Source organism: Protopterus annectens, chromosome 1.part1 (assembly GCF_019279795.1).
Source record: "Protopterus annectens isolate FY-2018-M chromosome 1.part1, PAN1.0, whole genome shotgun sequence".
NCBI classification, from domain to species: domain Eukaryota; kingdom Metazoa; phylum Chordata; order Ceratodontiformes; family Protopteridae; genus Protopterus; species Protopterus annectens.
Genome location: NC_056726.1, coordinates 1,702,047,165 through 1,702,067,745, shown reverse-complemented (window position 1 = coordinate 1,702,067,745; position 20,581 = coordinate 1,702,047,165). Strand labels below are relative to the sequence as shown.

Here is a 20,581-nt window from a genome sequence, read left to right as displayed (position 1 = left end):
TTTAACCAATCAGCAAACACAACATGTATCTGCCACCAATCAGGATGATCCCATCGATCCTTTATGACATCCTCCTGCAGGCTTATTTTCTTTATCATTGCATGATTCCATGTGAAACTCATTGGCTGAATATACTTCCAATCAACTTACGCTCACTGAAAACTTATCCAACCAAGGAGGGTCCAATTGCTCACAGTGACTGGTTAATTCTACTAATACTGATTCCATCATGTCCAACATAAATCAATATGGCCAGGAGCTTTTTTTCCAAGCTGATACAGGTGATATCTCTGAATTAACCAGAGAAAGTCAAGATGCGGACTTGGAAATATTCAAGGGGCCACTTGTTGCAGAGAGGAGGCATGAATGGAATAAAAAGGAAACACAGCAGCCCATGAATACAAACCAAATCAATTCAGCAGAAACAGTAGAACCAACAGGTATTATAAATTTATCACATTATAAATTATCACTAGAGGATGTTAATTTATTGCAAAAGGGGCTCCGTTTTGTTCCTAGTTAAACTGACAACTTAGTTGATACTTTGACAGATGTGAAAACTTTTACTACTTATTTAAATTTGAAATTAATTTTTAAAAATGTGAAAGACGCTGAAAAAAATGCTTGCAAGAAGTTGAGCGTTTTTATACCCGTGAACGAAAACTCAGAACACTCTATGAAAACAAGGTTAGAAATAAAGGATATAATTTAACATTAGATGAGCATGAAGCCCTTAAAGGGGTAGAATCCAATAATGACATAATTATCAAAGAGGCTGACAAAGGGGGTGCTGTTGTAATTATGAATAGAACTGAGTATACTGCTTTTATGTCAATTTATATCTGATGATATTTTTTAAGAAAACTTGTTTAGAAGTTAAGAAATGAATAACAGATATAAATATGTTGATTTATGAAATGCAAATAAATAATGATATATCTATTGATTTATATATATGCTCTATAAAAATAATTATCGTTAGAGACATGAACACTGATTGGTCCTCTATCTCATCTAATCAGTCTTCGGCTAGCATTAACCTGTTTCACTTCACCCAACTTATTACTACTTCAACTAGGTACAACAACAAAACTAATGTAGGATCCATTCTAGACTGGATTCTAGTCTCAGACCCTTCTAAATGTCTAACATCTGGTACTATGTCCAACTCTATCAGTGACCAATTCCCTGCCTATGCTGTCCATGGATGCTCAGCCATCCCCAAACACCACAACATCAAATTAGTCCAAAGACTTTCTAAATTTGATCCTAATACCTTCAACAGAATCCTGAAAAGTATCAGTTGGATTATCCTTAAAACCCTTCCCTTGGATGATGCTTTGCTCTATTTTAATAATACTTAAAAAAAAAAATAGATAGTCTGGCCCCCTTCAAGCATGAAAATAATCAAAACTAGGAATGGCCCCTGGCTAACTAGAGCTACTAAGTAAATTATGACTGACAGGGAAAACATGGAAAGCTTGGTATTAATCTAAAAATGCTTCCAATGTTGTACATTACAGGCAGCTCCATAACCAGGTTAAGAAACGTATCTCTAAAGACAAGCACCACTACTTTTGGAACCAGCAAAATAGTAGAAAAACAAATCCTAAAGCTTTCTGGTCTTCCATCAACAATCTTCTTAAACCTGGCACTAAACCCAACCCCTGTCCACACCCCAATAAACCACCTAAACAAATTGCAAGTATCTTTAATTCTTCCTTTATTGGCACTATCATAAACATCATGTCTACCTTTTCCCATCATCTCCCTAACTCCAGTACTACTTCTTTAACCAGACTCTGTGGCCTACCCTATTAGTATTCTGATTAACAGATCCATACAGGAATCTTACATTCCCTTGTCTCTGGAAAACAGCTATCATATTACCACTCCATAAAGGTGGTCCCTCAGCTGACATATCTACCTTCCAATCCATAGCTTTATCTTCTCCTATCTCAAAAATTCTAGAAAAATGTGTTCAAAAACAACTTTTAGACTACCTTCTAAAATATAACCTTCGCTCCCCTACTCAGCATTGGTTCCACCCTGGACACCATTAATCTCATTCGTAGGCATTGTGAACAAAGCACGAGACTCTAGCAACATTGTATCAACCCTTGTTTTGGGCTTATCGAAAGCATTCAATACCATATCTCACTCTATTTTCCTCTTCCAACTCTCTAGTATTGACCTATCTACTCAGTCTCTTAACTGTTTCAAGAGCTACCTCTCCAATAGACAGCACGCTGTTAAATGGCAGAACTCCATTTCCACTTATATACATAACCCTACTGGCATTCCCCAAGGTTCAATTTTAGGCCCTCTTTTGTTTAACATTTTCATTAATAATCTACACCAGGCTATTTACCAGGCCTCCTTAGTCCATTATGCAGATGACTCCACAATACTCTGCTCAGCCAACAATTCAACAGTCTAAAGCAAATCACCCAATCTGCATTTACCACAGTAGAAACCTGGCTTCACAATCATCACCTCTCTCTGAATCCTAAAAAAAAAAAAACTTATGATATTCTCTCCCGAGAAAAATTATTCCCTTAATATAGCTGACTTCAAAATTTTCTCCCTTAACTCTACCAAAATTGAGTTTGTTACCCACACCAAACTATTAGGAGTAATTATAGACAAAAATCTCAAATTTGACCATCACATTCAAAATAACATAAACAAAATCGACAAAATACTAGAGTTACTATATAGACATAATAAATTCCTCTCCCACCCTGCTAAACAAGAATTATTTCAATCATACCATCTACCTTCACTAACACCATAGGCTGCAGTGGTGCAGTGTTTAGCATTGTCGCCTCACAAAAAGAGGTTCTCCGGTTTGATTCTTGACTGGAGCGCCTTCTGTGTGGAGTCTGCATGTCCTCCCCATGGTCAAGTGACATTTAAAGACATGCAGGTAGGTGCATGCGTGAATGGGTGTGCCTTCTTTGAAGGTTGGGCATTGGGCTGGCAACTCAGCACTGCAAAAATCCACTGACAATCATTAGTGGGCCGGAGTTCCACTGTAGCGACCGCTAACCGGAAAAAGCCAAAATACATTACTTTTTACCTTCATCAACCTATGGTGTTCCCTTATTAACTAATCTGCAGTCCTCTTTAATGACAAAACTAGAAACTTCCTGTAATAAGATTGCTAAATTTGCTACAAACAGTTGCCATTCTACTCATCATTACATTGTCCTTCGGCAGATACAATGGCTTGAACTGCCCCATCATCTTCTTCTCCTCTGGCTTATACTCTCCCATAAACTTATATATAAACCCCAGGACTGTCCAGCACTCAACTCTCTTTTACCCTGTACACTCCAGCTCTTCCCCTACATTTTGAACACCAATTCTTTCTCCAAGTACATAAACCATACATAAGGCACATGGGATATATGCAAATGATCCTCATGAACATCAGGTGTTTCAGCTCATTGACAATTCTGAATGGCCATGACTTGTTTTGTCATTTTATTGGACAATTTCATGCCAATAAAGCCAAACCCCACTAGCTGCGGATATGCATATTTTGGCCTTGTTATAACCTCTTCAGTACAGCACAAACAATGAGCTGAAACACCTGATGTTCATAAGGATCATTTGCATATATCCCATGTGGCTCTGATGCAAGAGGTTTGGGAAGTCACTCAGTGGAAGTTCTAGCTTTGCTAGAGTTTTCATTTTGTTTTTACTGATTGTTTTTTCAGTGACCTTCTTACTCATTGTTTTACTAAGTACATGAACCCAAACTTCCTGCAGGACAACTCTTATACTCATTGGCTATCTCCAAAATTTAGAACAATCTTCCAGTATCTGTACGTCTTCTACCAACACCATCCAACTTTAAAAGTGCACTCCATAGCCACTTCACATCCATACGGAATTGCAACTGCTCTATTCCCCCCTCAGCCATTACCTAAACCCTATCTCTACAGCTTAACTAATCACAATTTCTTTTCTTACTCTTACACTACCAAATGAATGCTTCATCTAACATTTCCTCTACTCATCTTCTACTCCTCCCCCCCCCAACACCACTGAATTATGCTCCACATATTGTACTAGATTTCTTTAGTCTACCCCTATGCCCTCATACTGACCTTACTTCCAAGCTCCCAATACTTTATCAAATAAAGACTAAACTGATTCACTCCTTTGCTTTCAAGAATAACAGTTTGTTATTCTCTGATGCCATATATCACTGCATTATGCTTTCTAGGGTGCACAAAATAACCTTATTAAACTATACTTTAAAATAATGTAATTGCTCTTTTCTGATTTCTGCTAAGTACAAACTATCCTTATTGAATCATACTTTAAAATAATGCCATAGTTTTTTTCTGATTTCCAATATGTTTTCGATCTTCTGTTAATTTATATACTATTGTTAAGACACTTCTTATGTAAAATATGTTTTATATGTTGTATTCTATGCATGTTTCCTGGAGCTTTTCTCCCCGGGCCTCCACTGAAAATGGACTATCTTGGTGCAATGGACTTTCCTGGTAAACAAATGTCAATAAATAAATATTGAATTTTGTTTACTGTTTCATGCTCAACTATTCCACAGTTGTATGGATTACCAAAAATACACAAATCCATAACCCCCCCGTGAGACTGATTGTCGCAGGTAGAGGATGGGTTACGGAAGCTATAGTACTATACTTACAAACTGTGTTAGGCAAATACCTTCCACTCTGTAGGAGTTATGTAAAGGTTTCAGGAGATTTTTTAACTAAGCTATATGAATGGCATTGCACCAATCTTACAAATGTCGTTTATTGGTCACACTTGATATGAACTCTCTTTTTACTGTGATACCAAATAATTATGGCATAGTGCTATTTGTAATTTTCTTTGTACTAATACAAATATGCAGGCAAGAGATGTTGAAAATATTTGGCAACTTCTAGAAATTGCATTGACTAAGAGTGTCTTTACTTTTGAGAACCAACCCTATTTACAAGTTGCAGGTGTAACCATGGGTATGGCTAATACCTATGCAAATATGATTATAAATCAATGGGAGAGTGAATTTATTTATAGTGTTATGAATGTTTTGAATGCTAATGTATTACTATCCAAACCTTTTGTGGAAGACTGCTTCCTAATTTGGAATGGGAGTGGAGAAATGCTTAATGAATTTTTTGAGTATTTTGCCAATTCCACAGACTTTCTAAAATTTAAGATGACTTGTCCTGCTCTTTCTATCAATTATTTAGATGTCACATACGTATATATAGGGAAGAATCTTACATTATATCTGGAACTGCTGTGCCTTTGTTTATTTATTTGTTTGTGGTTTGGCATAGAGACCACCTTTCTTGTGATTAGTAGTTTGATTTTGTGGTCATGGATTCTCCAGCAAGTGCAGATAGTCATAACGGTGACAACTGCAATAACCACAGGACCGGTAGTGAAGTGGGAGAAGTTTGTAAACTTATTGGACAGATTTCTGAATTGGTGGATGTATTGGCGCCACTGACTCAATCATTAATCATGCTTTCTATGCGCTCCTCTATTCCCTGTAACCAGGAAGGAAGTATGGGTCCTGCTTCGAAAGAAAGGATGGCTTCTGTGAATGACAAAGTTAGTAGAGGAGAGAACAGTCAACCTTGTATAGCTAGCTTGGATGGTTTTCCTAATATTTTTTTAATTAGTAACGCCGCAACAACTACAAATGGAACAGTTTCACTACAATCTAAACAAACTCTTAACACAGAAGTGACTGGGACGGCAGTTACTTACAAAGGTACCAACACTAATTTTAAAGATATACTTGACTTTAAAATAGACTTTAAAGAACCGTTTAGACCACAAGTCAACAGTAACAATGAGAATTATGTAGAAATTATTTCAAAGATGGATAGTATGCTATTTAAATACAAATCTTGGGAAACTGATAATATATATCTAAAACATTGTCTAAATTTGAATATTGTTCCCAAGGGTTTATGTTTGTGTAAGTACCCGAACAATGTGGTAGATGGTTCACCATTTCACAAAGAACTTATAGCCGCATTTGACAAATTCAGAGCAGATATTGTGCAAGCTATTATTAAAAATAATGAATGTGAGATGGATAAAATGTATACTTCAATCGAAATTATTAATCAGAAAATTATTAATGATTTATTGTTTGGTATTGAAAATGAGAAGGTTAATGTTAAAGGATATAGAAATGAGATGTGTAAAGCTACATGAAAGAAATGCCAGAAAGATAGAAAGGGATATGTTAGAATATAACAATAATGTACAATATCGTAAACCAAAGGTATTTGGAAGAAACAAAAATTCTTATTATAGAGATAATGGATATAATGTTGATGTACATAACAATGATGTAAATGAAGACCAAAGTGGATTATACAATATGTGTGACCCTTTAGAGTTTCCCTCCCCCAGGAGATTGGAAAGGTTAAAGAAAAAGGAACCTATAAATTACAGAAATGGGAACTACTAGCTAAAAGAGAGGGGCACATACTGGAAACAGTAGTTACAAAGGATATTGATATTAATGATGGTGTTTTTAGTTACAAATGTTTTAATATATTTAACCTCATTGACACTCCCATTACTAAAGCACATTTTAATTTATTTACTAAAGGATTCACCTTCATTCCCAGGGTTAAGGCCAACATTGTTAACCTACTAATGGATGTGAAGATGTTCATTAGACAGAAGAATTTAGAGCTGTTTTGTAATGGTAGGGAGATGGAAAAAGATATTCCTATTTTAAAAAAGAAGAGTATATTCAATCCACCCCTACACTCACAGCTCAAAAACTTCGAGAATTTATTAGAAAAAGAACTTAGGGAGAAACTTAAATACAATAAAGTGAATTCAAATCTTTCCAAAGAAGAGTTGACTATATTAACATCATGTAAAGAAAATAGAAACCTTAGGATCATGAAGCCTGACAAAGGGGGCAGTGTGGTTTTAATGGACCAGATAGCCTATGATGCCAAAATGTTTGAAATGCTTAATGATGAAAATACCTATGAGAGGGTATCTGTGAATGAATTCAACATAGTACACAGGAAACACACTGCATGTTTAAATGATTTGGTATTAGAGGGATTAATAGACCTTGAAACATTTAGTTTTTTACATGTTGAGAAACCTAAAGTTCCCTCTATTTTCGGCATACCCAAGGTCCATAAAAACCCAGAGACCCACCTTTAAGACTTATAGTTTAACAGCTCCCCTAGCCAACTATATAGATGTCCATTTAAAACAAACAGTGATGGAATATCCCAATATTTTAAAAGATTCATGGGATTTTTTAAGACATACAGACAACACTGATCAGGAGAATACTTCTTTCTTTCTAACCTTGGATGTGGTGGACCTGTTTACTTGTATCCCCCATGATATAGGTTTAGTGTGGTTCGAGGAATTTTTGGAAAGTAAAAATGCTATCCCCTTTAAGGTATTTCGTACATGCCTAGTACTCATGGATTTAATTTTATAGAACAATTTTATATATTTTCAGGGAGAGTACTATAGGCAATTAAAAGGGGTGGCAATGGGCGCACACTGCACACCCACATATGCCAACATTATTTTATTATATTGGAAGAACAAGTTTGTTTTCAATTCAGAGTTCCAACAGTGTTGGAATTACTATGGACTTTTTTTGGATGATATATATCTTTTCTGGAATAGTACAATGGAAAAATTTTCAGAATTTTATGAATTCAGTTTAAGTACAACTGAATTTTTAAAGTTTACTTATAATGCTGATTTCAGTGAGCTTTGTTTTTTAGATGTGAACATTCAGAGAACCAACAGAGGTTTTAAATCTAAAATTTATAGGAAAGGAACCTTTTCTAACACATACGTACACTGTACTAGCTCTCACCCGACACACCAAAAGAAAGCAATTGTTAAAGGACAGTTGGTGAGAGCAAGTAGAATGACCTCGGATGAGCAGGATTTTAAATAAGAATGTGAATACATTGCAAATATTTTTAAGGAAAGGGGCTACTCAGGTGAATTTTTACAAAACATTATTGAAGAGGTGGTTAAGGCAAGGATGACTAGATTTTCACCTGTACTAGGAAATATTGAAGATGCAGTAAACACAAATAAAGAAAATCACCCAGCCGGGAAACAGTATCAGTCTGCCTTGACCATCACATATGACGGGGAGTTTTATTTGGTTAGAAACATTATTAACAAGGAATGGAATAAATTTGCTAGTCTAGCAGATTTGAAGCTGAACTTTGAACAACCTCTTAGATTAACATACAGAAAAGGTCGTAACATTAAGAATATTATAGAAGGAGCCAATCATGGCTCACATAAATCCCACAAGAAAGGCACAAGTAAGTGTGGAAACTGTCCCTACTGCTGTAATGTGAAGGAAAGTGATAAACGTTTTTTAAAAAGTAGAGGTGGACTTATTACAACCAAGGGCTTTGCAAATTGTAATACTATTGGTGTAATATATGTTGCAGTATGTGAAGCATGTGATTCCTTCTACATTGTCAAAACTGAGAGAAAATTAAAGCAAAGGATATATGAACATAATTATGACACAAGGAAAGGAAATGTTAATAATGCCCTATACAAACACACACTAGTATGTGATCAAGTGAAATTTCAGTTCTTTGTTATAGAAGTGGTTCCTGTAGATCCTAGTGGAGGACCATGGGAAGCTTCTTTAGAATACAAAGAGTTATATTGACAAATAATATTAGATATTAGATATTAGATAATAGTAGCCCCCCTGGCCTGAATTAAATGGTTTCTCTAAAATCTGTTTTGAAATTAAGATCTGCAAAATTATAATACAATATATACATTTTTTAAAAAAAAATGATTAATTTTATGTTGAACTCTGAATAACAATATCCACTATTAAAATGATAAATATTTATCTCTGTTCTAAAAAACAGTTGTACCTTTTGTATTAATTTTATGAATTATCACCACAGGATGGTGCTATTGCACAAAATTCTTATCCATCATAGTATTCAGGAACTTTTATAAAATCTTTTGTATCTTTTTTTAAGTTATATATTTGTTATATATTTTTTAACATTTGTATATGTTATTTAGACAACCTATATATATGTTTTACATGTGCTATTTATATTATATATATATAATCTATTGGTTGTGATGTTAGCAACAGCTGACATTTTATAGTAGAAGACTTTTTTTATATTTATGCTGTTCAACACAATTTATTCAATTAAGTGTATTTAATGGGTTGGAAGACTTGATTAGATTAAACTAAATCACATACATACATATATATAGGGAAGAATTGATCTGGTTACTTCATTCTGATGAAGTTAGCTGACAAAAACGTAAAGGATAAGTGTGGCAGCATTATTTTGTGTGAAGTTTATCTTCTGTGGTTCGTGAATTAAAGCATTCTTACATTATAGTTGGAATTGCTGTGCCTTTATTTATTTAATTATTTAGATGTTATATTGGATAAGAAAGGAACTGTTTTACATATGAGTGTTTATAAAAAGGAATTGCATACAAATTGATATACACATAGGCAAAGTATGCTTGCGCCACATATTTTTAATGAAATTGTAATGGGTCAATTTACTAGGGTGAGTAGATTAAACACCACAGAGGATAGGCGTAAAGAACAAATGCAGAAGATGGCATTAAAATTTCAGGAAATAGTTTATGATAGAGTAGCTGCAGAAACCATTTAAATGACGTTATTAATAGCAAGGACAGTTTAGATCCAATGTCTGTCTGCCTGGGATGACATGCTGGACAAGCCACGCTGCTTCGCAAAGGACGGCTTGCACCTGTCACCCACCCGGATATTGGCAAAGCAAAAGGCCACCCCATAGTGCCTTTTTTTTTTAGGGGCTCAAATTATTAACCCCCTACCACACAAAAAAAAAAAAAAAAAAAACTAAGGTAATAAATGCCAGAAGTCTAAATCTCAAAATGCACGCACTCAAGGCCCTTCTCAGTATGGAGAACATCGATGTCTGTGCAGTGACAGAAACCTGGTTCAAGGCTCCTGAGAGCACCCCAGCACTATCAGGTTTTACCTCTTATCATGCCCGCCCAAAATCGGACAATACCAAGAAAGGAGGGGGGTGTCCATATTCATCAAAGACACCCACACCTCAAGACTGGTGGCAACGCACGATGCATCGGAGACCATCCAGGAGCAATTAACCAAAGGCAAGACTGCTCTGGCAAATTGTAGCATGTTACAGGCCACCCTCACAAACTCAGGAACCTCACATGGCCTTCCTGAAAACACTAGAGGGATAAATGTATCACCAAACACCATCATACTAGGTGACTTCAATTACCCTAATATAGACTGGGAACACTACTCAAGCCCAAACACCCTAGCCCAAAAGTTCCTGGAATTCATAAACTCAAATGCCATGGAACAACTAGTCACCATCCCCACAAGAAGGAGAAAACATACTTGATCACGAACATGGGCACACAATGTTCAACACCGAAGTATACCCCTCACTGGTGAGATCAGATCACAAACTAATCTAGCTGAGGTCCCATCCCCATCCCACCCCTGAAATAAAAAAACCACAGTAAAGAACTTCTGCAGATCACAAACTAATCTGGCTGGAGGGTCCCTCATCCCACCCCCACAAAAAAAAAACCACAGTAAAGAACTTCAAACTCGAAAGCCACTTTCACACTTCTGTGGTCTCCTTTAAGGCCCCCCCCCCCGGCCCCCGAGAACAGGAAAATTGAAACTAATCTCGCTGGAGGTCTCATCCCACACCCCACCTGAAATAAAAGACCACAGTAAAAGAACTTCGAAGCCTTCTTCACTTCACTTCTAAAGACTAGTGTGGTCTCCCTTTAAGGCCCCCCAGTCAAAACAGTAAATCATACAAATGCCTTCTACCAGCACCTGCAGGACTGCATGGATAAGGCAATCCCAAGCAAAACAAAGACTCTTTGTACCAAAGGCAAGCGGGCCCAGTCTGGTGGACCCAGCCATAAGCGTCAAGTCTGGTGGACCCCAGCCATAAACAAACTCTACAACAAAAGGAGGAAGCTACTACAAGATAGAGCAAAATCCTTAAAAGGTAAGACACCCTTGATCACTATAAGTAAAAACTAAGAGCTCTCATAAAATCATCCAAAGCAAATTTTGAGAGAAAAATAGCTAAAGACTCAAAAAGACAATCATAAGGCCTTCTTTAGCTATGTTAGAAACCTGGGAGGAACCTCCCAGATATGCTCAGAACTAGTTCAAAATGATGTGAAGATTACTGATCCTACAGACATTGCCAACATACTGGCTGACAGGTTCAGTGCAAACTTCTCCCTCCCCAAAAGGAGAGATATCTATACCAAGCGATTGCAGCCCCCCAAACATCTCCAACGCCCAAGTGAGAACTGCTCTCTCCAAAGCAAAAAACACAGCATCCATGGGACCTGATGGTGTCCCCGGCTATGTGCTCCACGAACTCAACGAGGAATTAAACCCACAGCTAGGACAGCTGTTTAATCATAGTCTTACCTCTGGATACGCCAGGAGTGGCGCACTGCAACTGTGGTCCCACTTCACAAAGGCGGTGCCTCCACCGACCCTGGAAATTACCGCCCATTAGCTTGACAAGCCTTATCTGCAAAGCCATGGAGAGGATCATAATGGACCTCATAAATAAAGACATAGGGAATTTGCAGACTTTGGATCCATCCCAGTTTGGCTTTGTCAAAGGCAGATCATGCCTTCTAAACTTGGTTGACTTTTTCAAACAGTCACCAAAGCCATTGATGAGGGAAAGGCAGTCCATACAGCCTACCTCGATCTGGCGAAGGCCTTGATACAATACCCCACTCGGGTATCATTGAAAAACTCATCAGCTTAAATGTTAACCCATACATCACAAGATGGGTTGCAAACTGGCTGAGTGACAGAACCCACAGGGTCAGAGTTGCTGGCGCCATGTCAGACTCAAAGCCTGTCACAAGTGGTGTACCACAGGGCTCAGTCCTGGGCCCACTCTTGTTTGGCATCTACTTTTCCAAGTACAAGCAAACACAGGAGGGTTATGGCTGACAAAGTTTGCAGATGACTGCAAACTGGGCCATAGTAGAAAACACATCTGACACAGATATCCTTCAGAAGGGTCTCACAGAAACGGATAACTGGTGCCAGAGCCATGGCCTAAAGTTAAATGCCAAAAATGCATAGTCATACCCTTCGGGAAAAACAAGGTTACCCCTAGCTACCAAATAGGTGGCAATCCACTGAGCATAGAAGAAGTTATCAGGGACCTGGGGACCCAGGTTGATAGTAGTCTGTCATTCAACACCCATGTAGCTAAAGTAGTTAGGAAGACCTTCTACATTGCCCACCTTATCATGAAGGGATTCTCATCTAGATCAAGGGAGGTCATAGTCTCCCTATACTCATCACTCATCAGACCAATGATTGAGTACAATGCCCCATTCAGAATGTATCTGACCCGACACTTGCAGCAGCTGGAGAGGCCACAAAAGTTCCTCACCAAAAGGATAAAGGGTCTCAAACATCTGTCCTATGCTGCCCGACTGAAAGAACTCCAGCTCTATTCAGTCGCCACCGCTTGCTCAGAGGTGACCTTTGCCTAACATACAAGGCCATGTCAAACCCAGATTTGATGAATATGCTTCACCTCAAAAATCTAGATCCATCAGAGCCACAAGGGCGGAGACTTAAACCTCGACACGGCTATTAATAGGGCCAGCTGGAGGGATAGATTCATCACCCAAAGACTCCCTATGCTGTGGAATAAAATCCCGGTATATGTGAGGCAGAGCACCTCGCTGGCCTTGTTCAAGAGAAATCTTGACCAATGGATGGGAGATCGCAGATATACCCCAGGGATTACCTCAGTGTCACTGCTCAACAGAGGCACAGCAAAATAATGGGTATAGTTCCCCATACTAAAGGGGTGGCATAAGCCACAAAACTATGGGCTAGGCTTGTAAATGCCCTCGGGCAGATAGCCTAGTATGAACCTATGAACCTATGAACCTAAGATATATAACTACCTATAATAGAAGAACCAGTTATGTCAGAAATATAATACAGAAAAACTGGAATATCTTACAGGCTATGCCTGAACAGGAACGTCTGTTAGATAAACCATAAGAATTTAAAGATAAGATTATAAGATTATGTTAAAATTTTAATATAGCTAATAGTAATAGGACCACTAACAAATTCAGAACTTTACCCTACTCTAATTGTAGTTGTTGTCAAGATTTTGTTTCAAATAACACCTTCATTCAAACAAGAAGTCTGAGACTATTTACTTTCCGTTGTTGTGCCACATGTAACACTAAACATGTGGTGTGTCTTGAAACTTGCATAAAATGCTCCTGTTTTTGTGTTGGGAAATATAGTCGTAGGTTCAAAGACGATATTATTGAGCATAAGCCAGACATACATAGGAAGATGTTAACTAATGCTTTAAGCAAACATATCTTAGATACTGATGAAACTCATGAGTTTATGTTTAGAGCGATAGATGTGATACAGAAACATATTAGGGGTGGTGATCTTAGTAATGCTTTAGAGTATAGTGAGTATTGCTGGATTTCAAGACTGGGGGCTGATTTAACACCTAGTTTAAACAGTGCTGTTAGCATTATACCAGTTTTAGGTAAAAAACACAAATTCACTGATTTACATCTTCGAAACATGATGTTTGGTTATCTTTCTGGCACATATACTAACTGTTGTCAAGTTTTTATTGGTTGGCTGTTGTCATGTGTTGACATTTGTAATATGTAAATTAGATAAGTCTTCTTGGAGTTCTTAGCACTGATGAAGGGTTCTACTTGAAAACTTTGTTTTCATTTGAAGAAACTGTTTGGCGTTTCTTCATTCCGAGTTCTTTGTTTCATACAGTGGTTCACCCAGCCCTCTTTCTTGTTAGCATGTATGGTTATGATGCTGAAACAACACACATTGATGGAAGAGGTAGTCTGTCATGTGACAATAAGCCATGCTTCTCAAAGGGATGCTATCTCTTTCAGTTCAGAAGTGAGGCAGCACAAGGACAACAGTACATCCTGAATGATTCTACATGATGATTGTTGCAGCATATCCAGAAATTGTACCATTTCCAATTTCTTCAAGCTTGCCTTAAAGTTTCTTTGCTTTCGTAATTATATTATCTTCTGTTGCCTTTTTTAGCATTATTTTCTGTGTTTCAGTCATCCAGTCAATAAATATCAATAAATAGCCTCTCTGCTAATTTTTATGATGATTCATCATGTCCTAAAAATGGGGAAATTGTGTAGTCTTCTGAAGGGCTTTTTGTCTGAATGAAGGTTCAGATTTAGGTGGGACTGGGAAGCTGAAGGAAATTTGCTACTGCACTAAACCCAAGCAACACAATGCATGTTTATAAAAGAACATATTATATTACATCAAGTCATCAATCAAAAAAAAAAGAGAAGATCGAATTATTTTGCAAATGAAGTATCAGCAGAAGATTTATGTTTTTCTCAAAAAAAAAAATTTTTTTCTTAGCTAAGCTGTTAAAGCTTTTTTGTATCACCAAATAATTTCAGGGTATTTCACATTTTATAAACAGCAATGATGGCGCCAAAACAAGTTTCACTTTCAAGACCCGGTCATCAGATACTAAAATGTAAAGACCGAAAATTACATATATTAGATACACCATTGCTTTGTTTTCAATTAACAGCGTGCACCTCCAGTGAGGAAAAAGTAATATGAGTGATGGGACTTGGTTACTGTTTACTTAATTTCATTAATGCAGTAGTTTCAGCTGAAGATTTAGCATGGTTTAAGAACTGGAAAATGTGATGGTGATGGGTAACACAGCATATGTGGGTACTTTACTGCATTTTTGACAGACTCTAACAACAAACTGTGCCTCAAGTATTACATGTGAAAAGAGAAAGTAAAACAGTATGAAAGGATTTAACTTGAAAAATTAGAATGAACTTTGGCTCAGCTGGTTGACAAAAGTCAGAAGTCATACAAGCATGTCAATAAAAAGTATTAAAATAGAACAGAGGCTTATATATAACTGCCCTATATATTTTCCATGTTTTTACGAATTCTTTCTTTTTTTCCAGCCTCATCACTTTCTGCATCAGCTTCTGGTAAGTATTAAACTTTTATTTTTTCCTGCAATATTTTCATAAAACCTGCAGTTTTGGAGTCACAAGGAAACAGATTTTCCTGATTTCCTTAGCTAAAATATAAAAACAGTAATATAAAGGCACCACCACCTAATAGCTGAATTTGTTGAAACTGCTATAATGTCAATTGTAGTTAACCTGTCCTTAAGCATCAGAAGAGATAAGTCACATGTTAAAAGGCAATGTTACTAGTTTATTATCATAAATTCAGATTTCTGAACTGCTTATTTCTGTTTTATGTAATGGAAGTCTCAATACAAAAAGCTTAACTGCATTTGCTGTGATACCTTCAAACTGTTCTTAACATGAGCTGTGACTGCATTTACTTTAAACTATTATTCCAGATCTGAACAGTGTCTTCTAATTATATTTCCAATTTTGAGACAAACAGACTTTGCAATGAAAAGTTGCTTCCAGGCTTCATTCTCTCCATGAATTATTCATTGAAGCCAATGAAACAAAAACAGTGACCCAGAAACAGACTTGATACCAAGGCATATTTTCATAAGAAGTGCTACAATTCATCTTTAGATAACCATGAATTAAAAAGTTAGACATAAAGCTTACTATAAAAATAAGGAGTATATACCTATAGTTATAGCTCTCTCTCTCTGTATATATATATATATATATATATATATATATATATATATATATATATATATATATATAATCTATACCTCTGTCTATCTGTCTATCTATCTATCTATCTATCTATCTATCTATGTATTTATCTATCTTTATATGTGGTTATATTATTTTGGATTGAATGATCCCAAAGTTCATATCTATTTAACTCTATCTGATTATCACGGATAGATTGCCAAGATATGCCTGAGATTAATACTTCCCACATAGGAGAATATTTCCTTTCAACAAGGACTGTGTGATCTCAGAGTTAGTATATACAATTAGCAGGGGGTGTGGAGGATGCAGCCCCCCACAGTGGTGATGCAGGCAGGCTTACCCCATCCCCCCCAAAAATGCTTGCTTTTGGTTTAGCCCACTATGGTAAAATTCTCAGATAGCACAACAGTGTGGAAAGGGTAAGTTCCCAATCTTCGCTGTTTGGTAAGCTCCCAGTAAGCAATGCCATCACAATGCAATCATATGACTCTTTATTTGGTTGCAATATTCTGAATGTTTGACCAAAGGGATATTTATGTATATATATACAATGACTTCCACACATTTAGACCACCTACTACGCAGAGGGACTAAAGATGAAGGTGTCTATATTTGCATCAAAAATAAATATACCTCAAGGCTGGTGAAACAGGATGATGCAATTGAACTTCTCCACATTCAAATCACCATAGGCAAAATCTCATACCATTTCCTTGCAAGCTGTAAGTCCTCTTTCTATCACCAGGAAACCAATAACATGCATTTAAGTTTACTAGAAGCCTCACCATCCAACGCAATAGCATATTGATGGGTGACTTTAATCACCCAACTATTAACCTGCAATTATAAATGACATCAAATGCAGGCACAGAGATTCCTGAATTGTGTAAACTCATATTCCCTGAACCAGATTGTGAATATGACAACCTGCACACCCCCTAGTGTAATGTTCTCTCTGTTAAGGTTAGATCACAAAATGGTCTCCTTAGAAATAAATCCGTAACCCCAGCTAGCTCTGGAATGTTCAGGATCTACTCCAAGGATAAATCCCTACTTTTATGTCATAACCTGTCCTAATTTCAAGTCCCCATAAACCCTGAGAATGCTGCTGCCAGTGCAGACCTGTGCACAGAATCCCTATACAAACATGTGAATAGCTGATTAGAAGAAGCTGTACCCAGCAGGAAGAAGTTCAAAACTAACTCAAAAAACAAGCCACCCTGGTGGAATCAAAACATCAATGGGCTGTAGAACCAAAAGAAGAAAATCATGGCAAAAAGTTGGAGGTGTAACATCCATCAGGATAAAAATACACTCATCAAACTAAACAAATAACTAACTTAAAAAGCAAAGGGTTCCAAAGCCAAATATGAGGAAAATCTGGCCTTCCAGTTCAAGGAGAACCACAAGGCATTCTTTAGCTATGTCTGCAACATCAAAGGCAATACACAGTTGTGTGCATAGCTCACTGTTAATGTAGCCACCAATACTGAGTCAGAATATATATAGCAAACCTATTGGCAGACAAATTCATCTCTTTCTCCCTCTTTCCCCCTCAATTTTCCCTCAGGAAATACCATCAAATATAACTCCACCAACCCTAACTAAGGAACATGTTCTCAATGCTATCTCTAAGGCCAAGAAAACTGCACCTATGGACCCATGCAATATCCTAGATTGCCTTCTAAATAGCATGAATCATGATCTATCAGGCCATCTGGAATTGCCATTTTACCATTGTCTCCAAAAAGTCTTTGTGCCTCCCAAGTGGAGAACAGCAACAGTAATCCCTCTGCACAAAGGTGGAACATCTACAGACCTTCGAAACTGCAGACCCATAAGTAACACTAGTCTAATATGCAAAGCCATGGAAAGAATTATCAGGGAAATGATCAATAATGACATACAAAGTCTCCATACCCTGGAGCAATCCCAATTTGGTTTCATCAAGGGCAGAACATGCCTACTCAACTTGGAGGAGTTACTTGAGAAGGTCACTAAAGCAATGGATGAGGGAAAAATGGTTCACATGGCCTCACTTGACCTGGTCAAGGCATTTGACTCAATATCTCATCCAGGCATTCTTGATAAATTTGTACACAAACCGCTCGGGCTGCCACTCGTTGAAACACACTGTTTATTAAAACGCCCAAAATAAAACACGTATTTCGTCCAAACAAGATGGTTAGACTTCTTCAGAATTACAGACAAAGAGTATCAGTTAACATTCAAACGCTGTATTTATAAACTCATTTAAAATTCCCCGCCAAAATTCACGGCAACAGTATATCTTAAAGGTATATTTCATCAACTAAAAATGACAGCAGAAATGTAATTCATTAATCTTGACATCTTAATGTAATACTTGTAATTTATAACAGCGCTACTGCAGCAACCCTCATATTTCCACTTTAAAAACATTTACCTAAAAAAATAATATTTACCTAAAAAAGTAAATATTTACCTAAAAAAATAATATAATAATGAACAGTATATTATTATATTATTATTTTTTTAGGTAAATGTTTAGGTAGGTAAAGGTAAATTACAAGTATTACATTAAGATGTCAAGATTAATTAATTAAATTTCTGCTGTCATTTTTGGTTGATGAAATATTCCTTTAAGATATATTGTTGCCGTGAATTTTGGCGGGGAATTTTAAATGAGTTTATAAATACAGCGTTTGAATGTTAACTGATACTCTTTGTCTGTAATTCTGAAGAAGTCTAACCATCTTGTTTAGACGAAAAACGTGTTTTATTTGAGCGTTTTAATAAACAGTGTGTTTCAACAAGTGGCAGCCCGAGCAGTTTGTGTACAAGTTTGTTTTTCAGCACAGTGGATTGTTTTTAGTTTTTTTATCTGCTATGGCTAACAACTCTTTTGAAAACACACCGAATGCGCTAAAGGATTCGAATGTGGAATCGGAATCTATGAGTAAGCTATCTATGTTAAACGATATGCTATCACAGAAAGTTGATTTAATGAACGTAAGGTTGGATGCAGTGACTACTGTGCAGCAGCAACAACAGGACCGAACGGTCACCATGAATTCTGGTCAATTAATGCAACCAGGGCAAGTAGCCACTATGCAGCAGCATCAACAGGACCGAATGGTCACGATGAACTCTGGTCAGCTAACGCAAATGGGATTAGCAGCTTTTAATAACTTCCAACCAGGATGAGTGGGACAAGTGAGGGCACAATCTCCCACACAAATACAACAAACAGGTACTGTGTCAATTGCTAACAATGAACAGCATGTAGAGCAATGTAATCAAATAATTCAAATACAACCTGCATCTAATGTGCTGAATACTAGTACTGTTAGTGATAATGATAACAACAGGCCAATGATACAAAACATGTCGGTTTCACATCAACAACAAAGGCAGGCTTCTGTAACTGAAATTTCACAGGCACCAAACCTAAAAGATTGGCTAACATTTCCTATAGGTTTGTGGGGTGCAAATAATTCATTAACAGCAGTACCTAGTAACAATGACTTGGATAAGACATTGCCTGAACTGTTAAATGCCTTTGATCATGTTGAAGTATAAGAAACTGTGCCTGGAGATTGAGTATTTTCAGGAATGCTTAAAGTTAGAAATTGTGCCAAAGGGCCTTAGGACCTGGCGTTACCCAACTGGTCTCTTGCCAGGTTCAGCCTTTCATCAAGATTTGGTACAACATTTCAACCAACAGGGTTTATGTTTATTACAAATTATGATTAAACATTATGTTTTGATAAACAAGGACTTGGAACAATGTATAGAATCCTTGGATGGGCAAATCAAACAGTATGTAGATTTTATAAGATATAAATACGAATATCTCCATTGCTTTCAAAGCGTCGAGCAGCATGTAGATAAAATAAGACAAATTAAAATAAAAAAGCTTCAAAGGGACCAGAAGAAATATAATACAAGGACAGCTTATCCCCCACCACCGGGATCACAAATATGGTCCAAACAGCAATTTAATAATTCTGGTCATAATAGAATTGTTAATATAACCACTGAAGAGTATGCTGATGAGATAACACAACAAAATGATGCTCTAAACAGCCCTGAAAATGTAGAAGATGATAATGTTGATGCGAGGAGAAGTGAGAGAATAAGAACATGGAATAATAATAACAGTAAACATGAATTGAGAAGTAATCAACAAGTGTCTACGTCTAATAATAAGCAGGGTTTTCCAAGACGCAACCAGAAGAAGCAATGGAACAAGATGAAGAACCACAACAGCAGAAGATAGTCCTAACTAATGAACAACATCGATCATGTGATGTGATTACGAATAAACAAAGGGACTTCTCTGTTTACAATTTTTCATTGTTCTATGTCTCAGAACAACTAGTAGACACTTTGTCTAATGTTTAACCTTTGTTCCTGCATCTAAAATGAATTTGGCACAAACAATTTGTGACATCAAATTGCTCATGAGGAAATTGAATTTAAAACAATTGTTAGGTGGTCAAATGATTAATAATAACCCATTAAGGGTTCCGAGTTGCTTTAATCCACCACTACACAATACTCTTCACTTGTTTGAGAAAATATGTGAACTACACTTGAGGAAATTGAGTGAGACAAAATTAGAATACAAATATAATTTAAACAAAGATGAAAGAGAGGACCTGGAGATGTTATTTGCAGCAAACGTGAGTGTTATGAACCCTGATAAGGGAGGGGGGTTGGTAGTGGTGGATACACTGGACTATGTTAATAAAATCAACAACATCTTATCCACTGATACATATGAGACTTCATCGATCAATGAATA

General features: G+C 36.8%; 1 protein-coding gene across 1 annotated transcript in view; it reads left to right on the top strand.

The window, feature by feature from the left end:
* Positions 1-18,978, top strand: part of LOC122816631 (uromodulin-like) — a 340,244-nt gene extending 321,266 nt beyond the window's left edge. The window contains exons 8-9 of the mRNA XM_044089553.1: positions 15,100-15,126; positions 18,575-18,978. Of these exons, the coding sequence (XP_043945488.1) occupies positions 15,100-15,126; positions 18,575-18,978 (431 nt within the window). The remainder of the gene's footprint in view (positions 1-15,099; positions 15,127-18,574) is intronic.
* Positions 18,979-20,581: the final 1,603 nt, after the last annotated feature.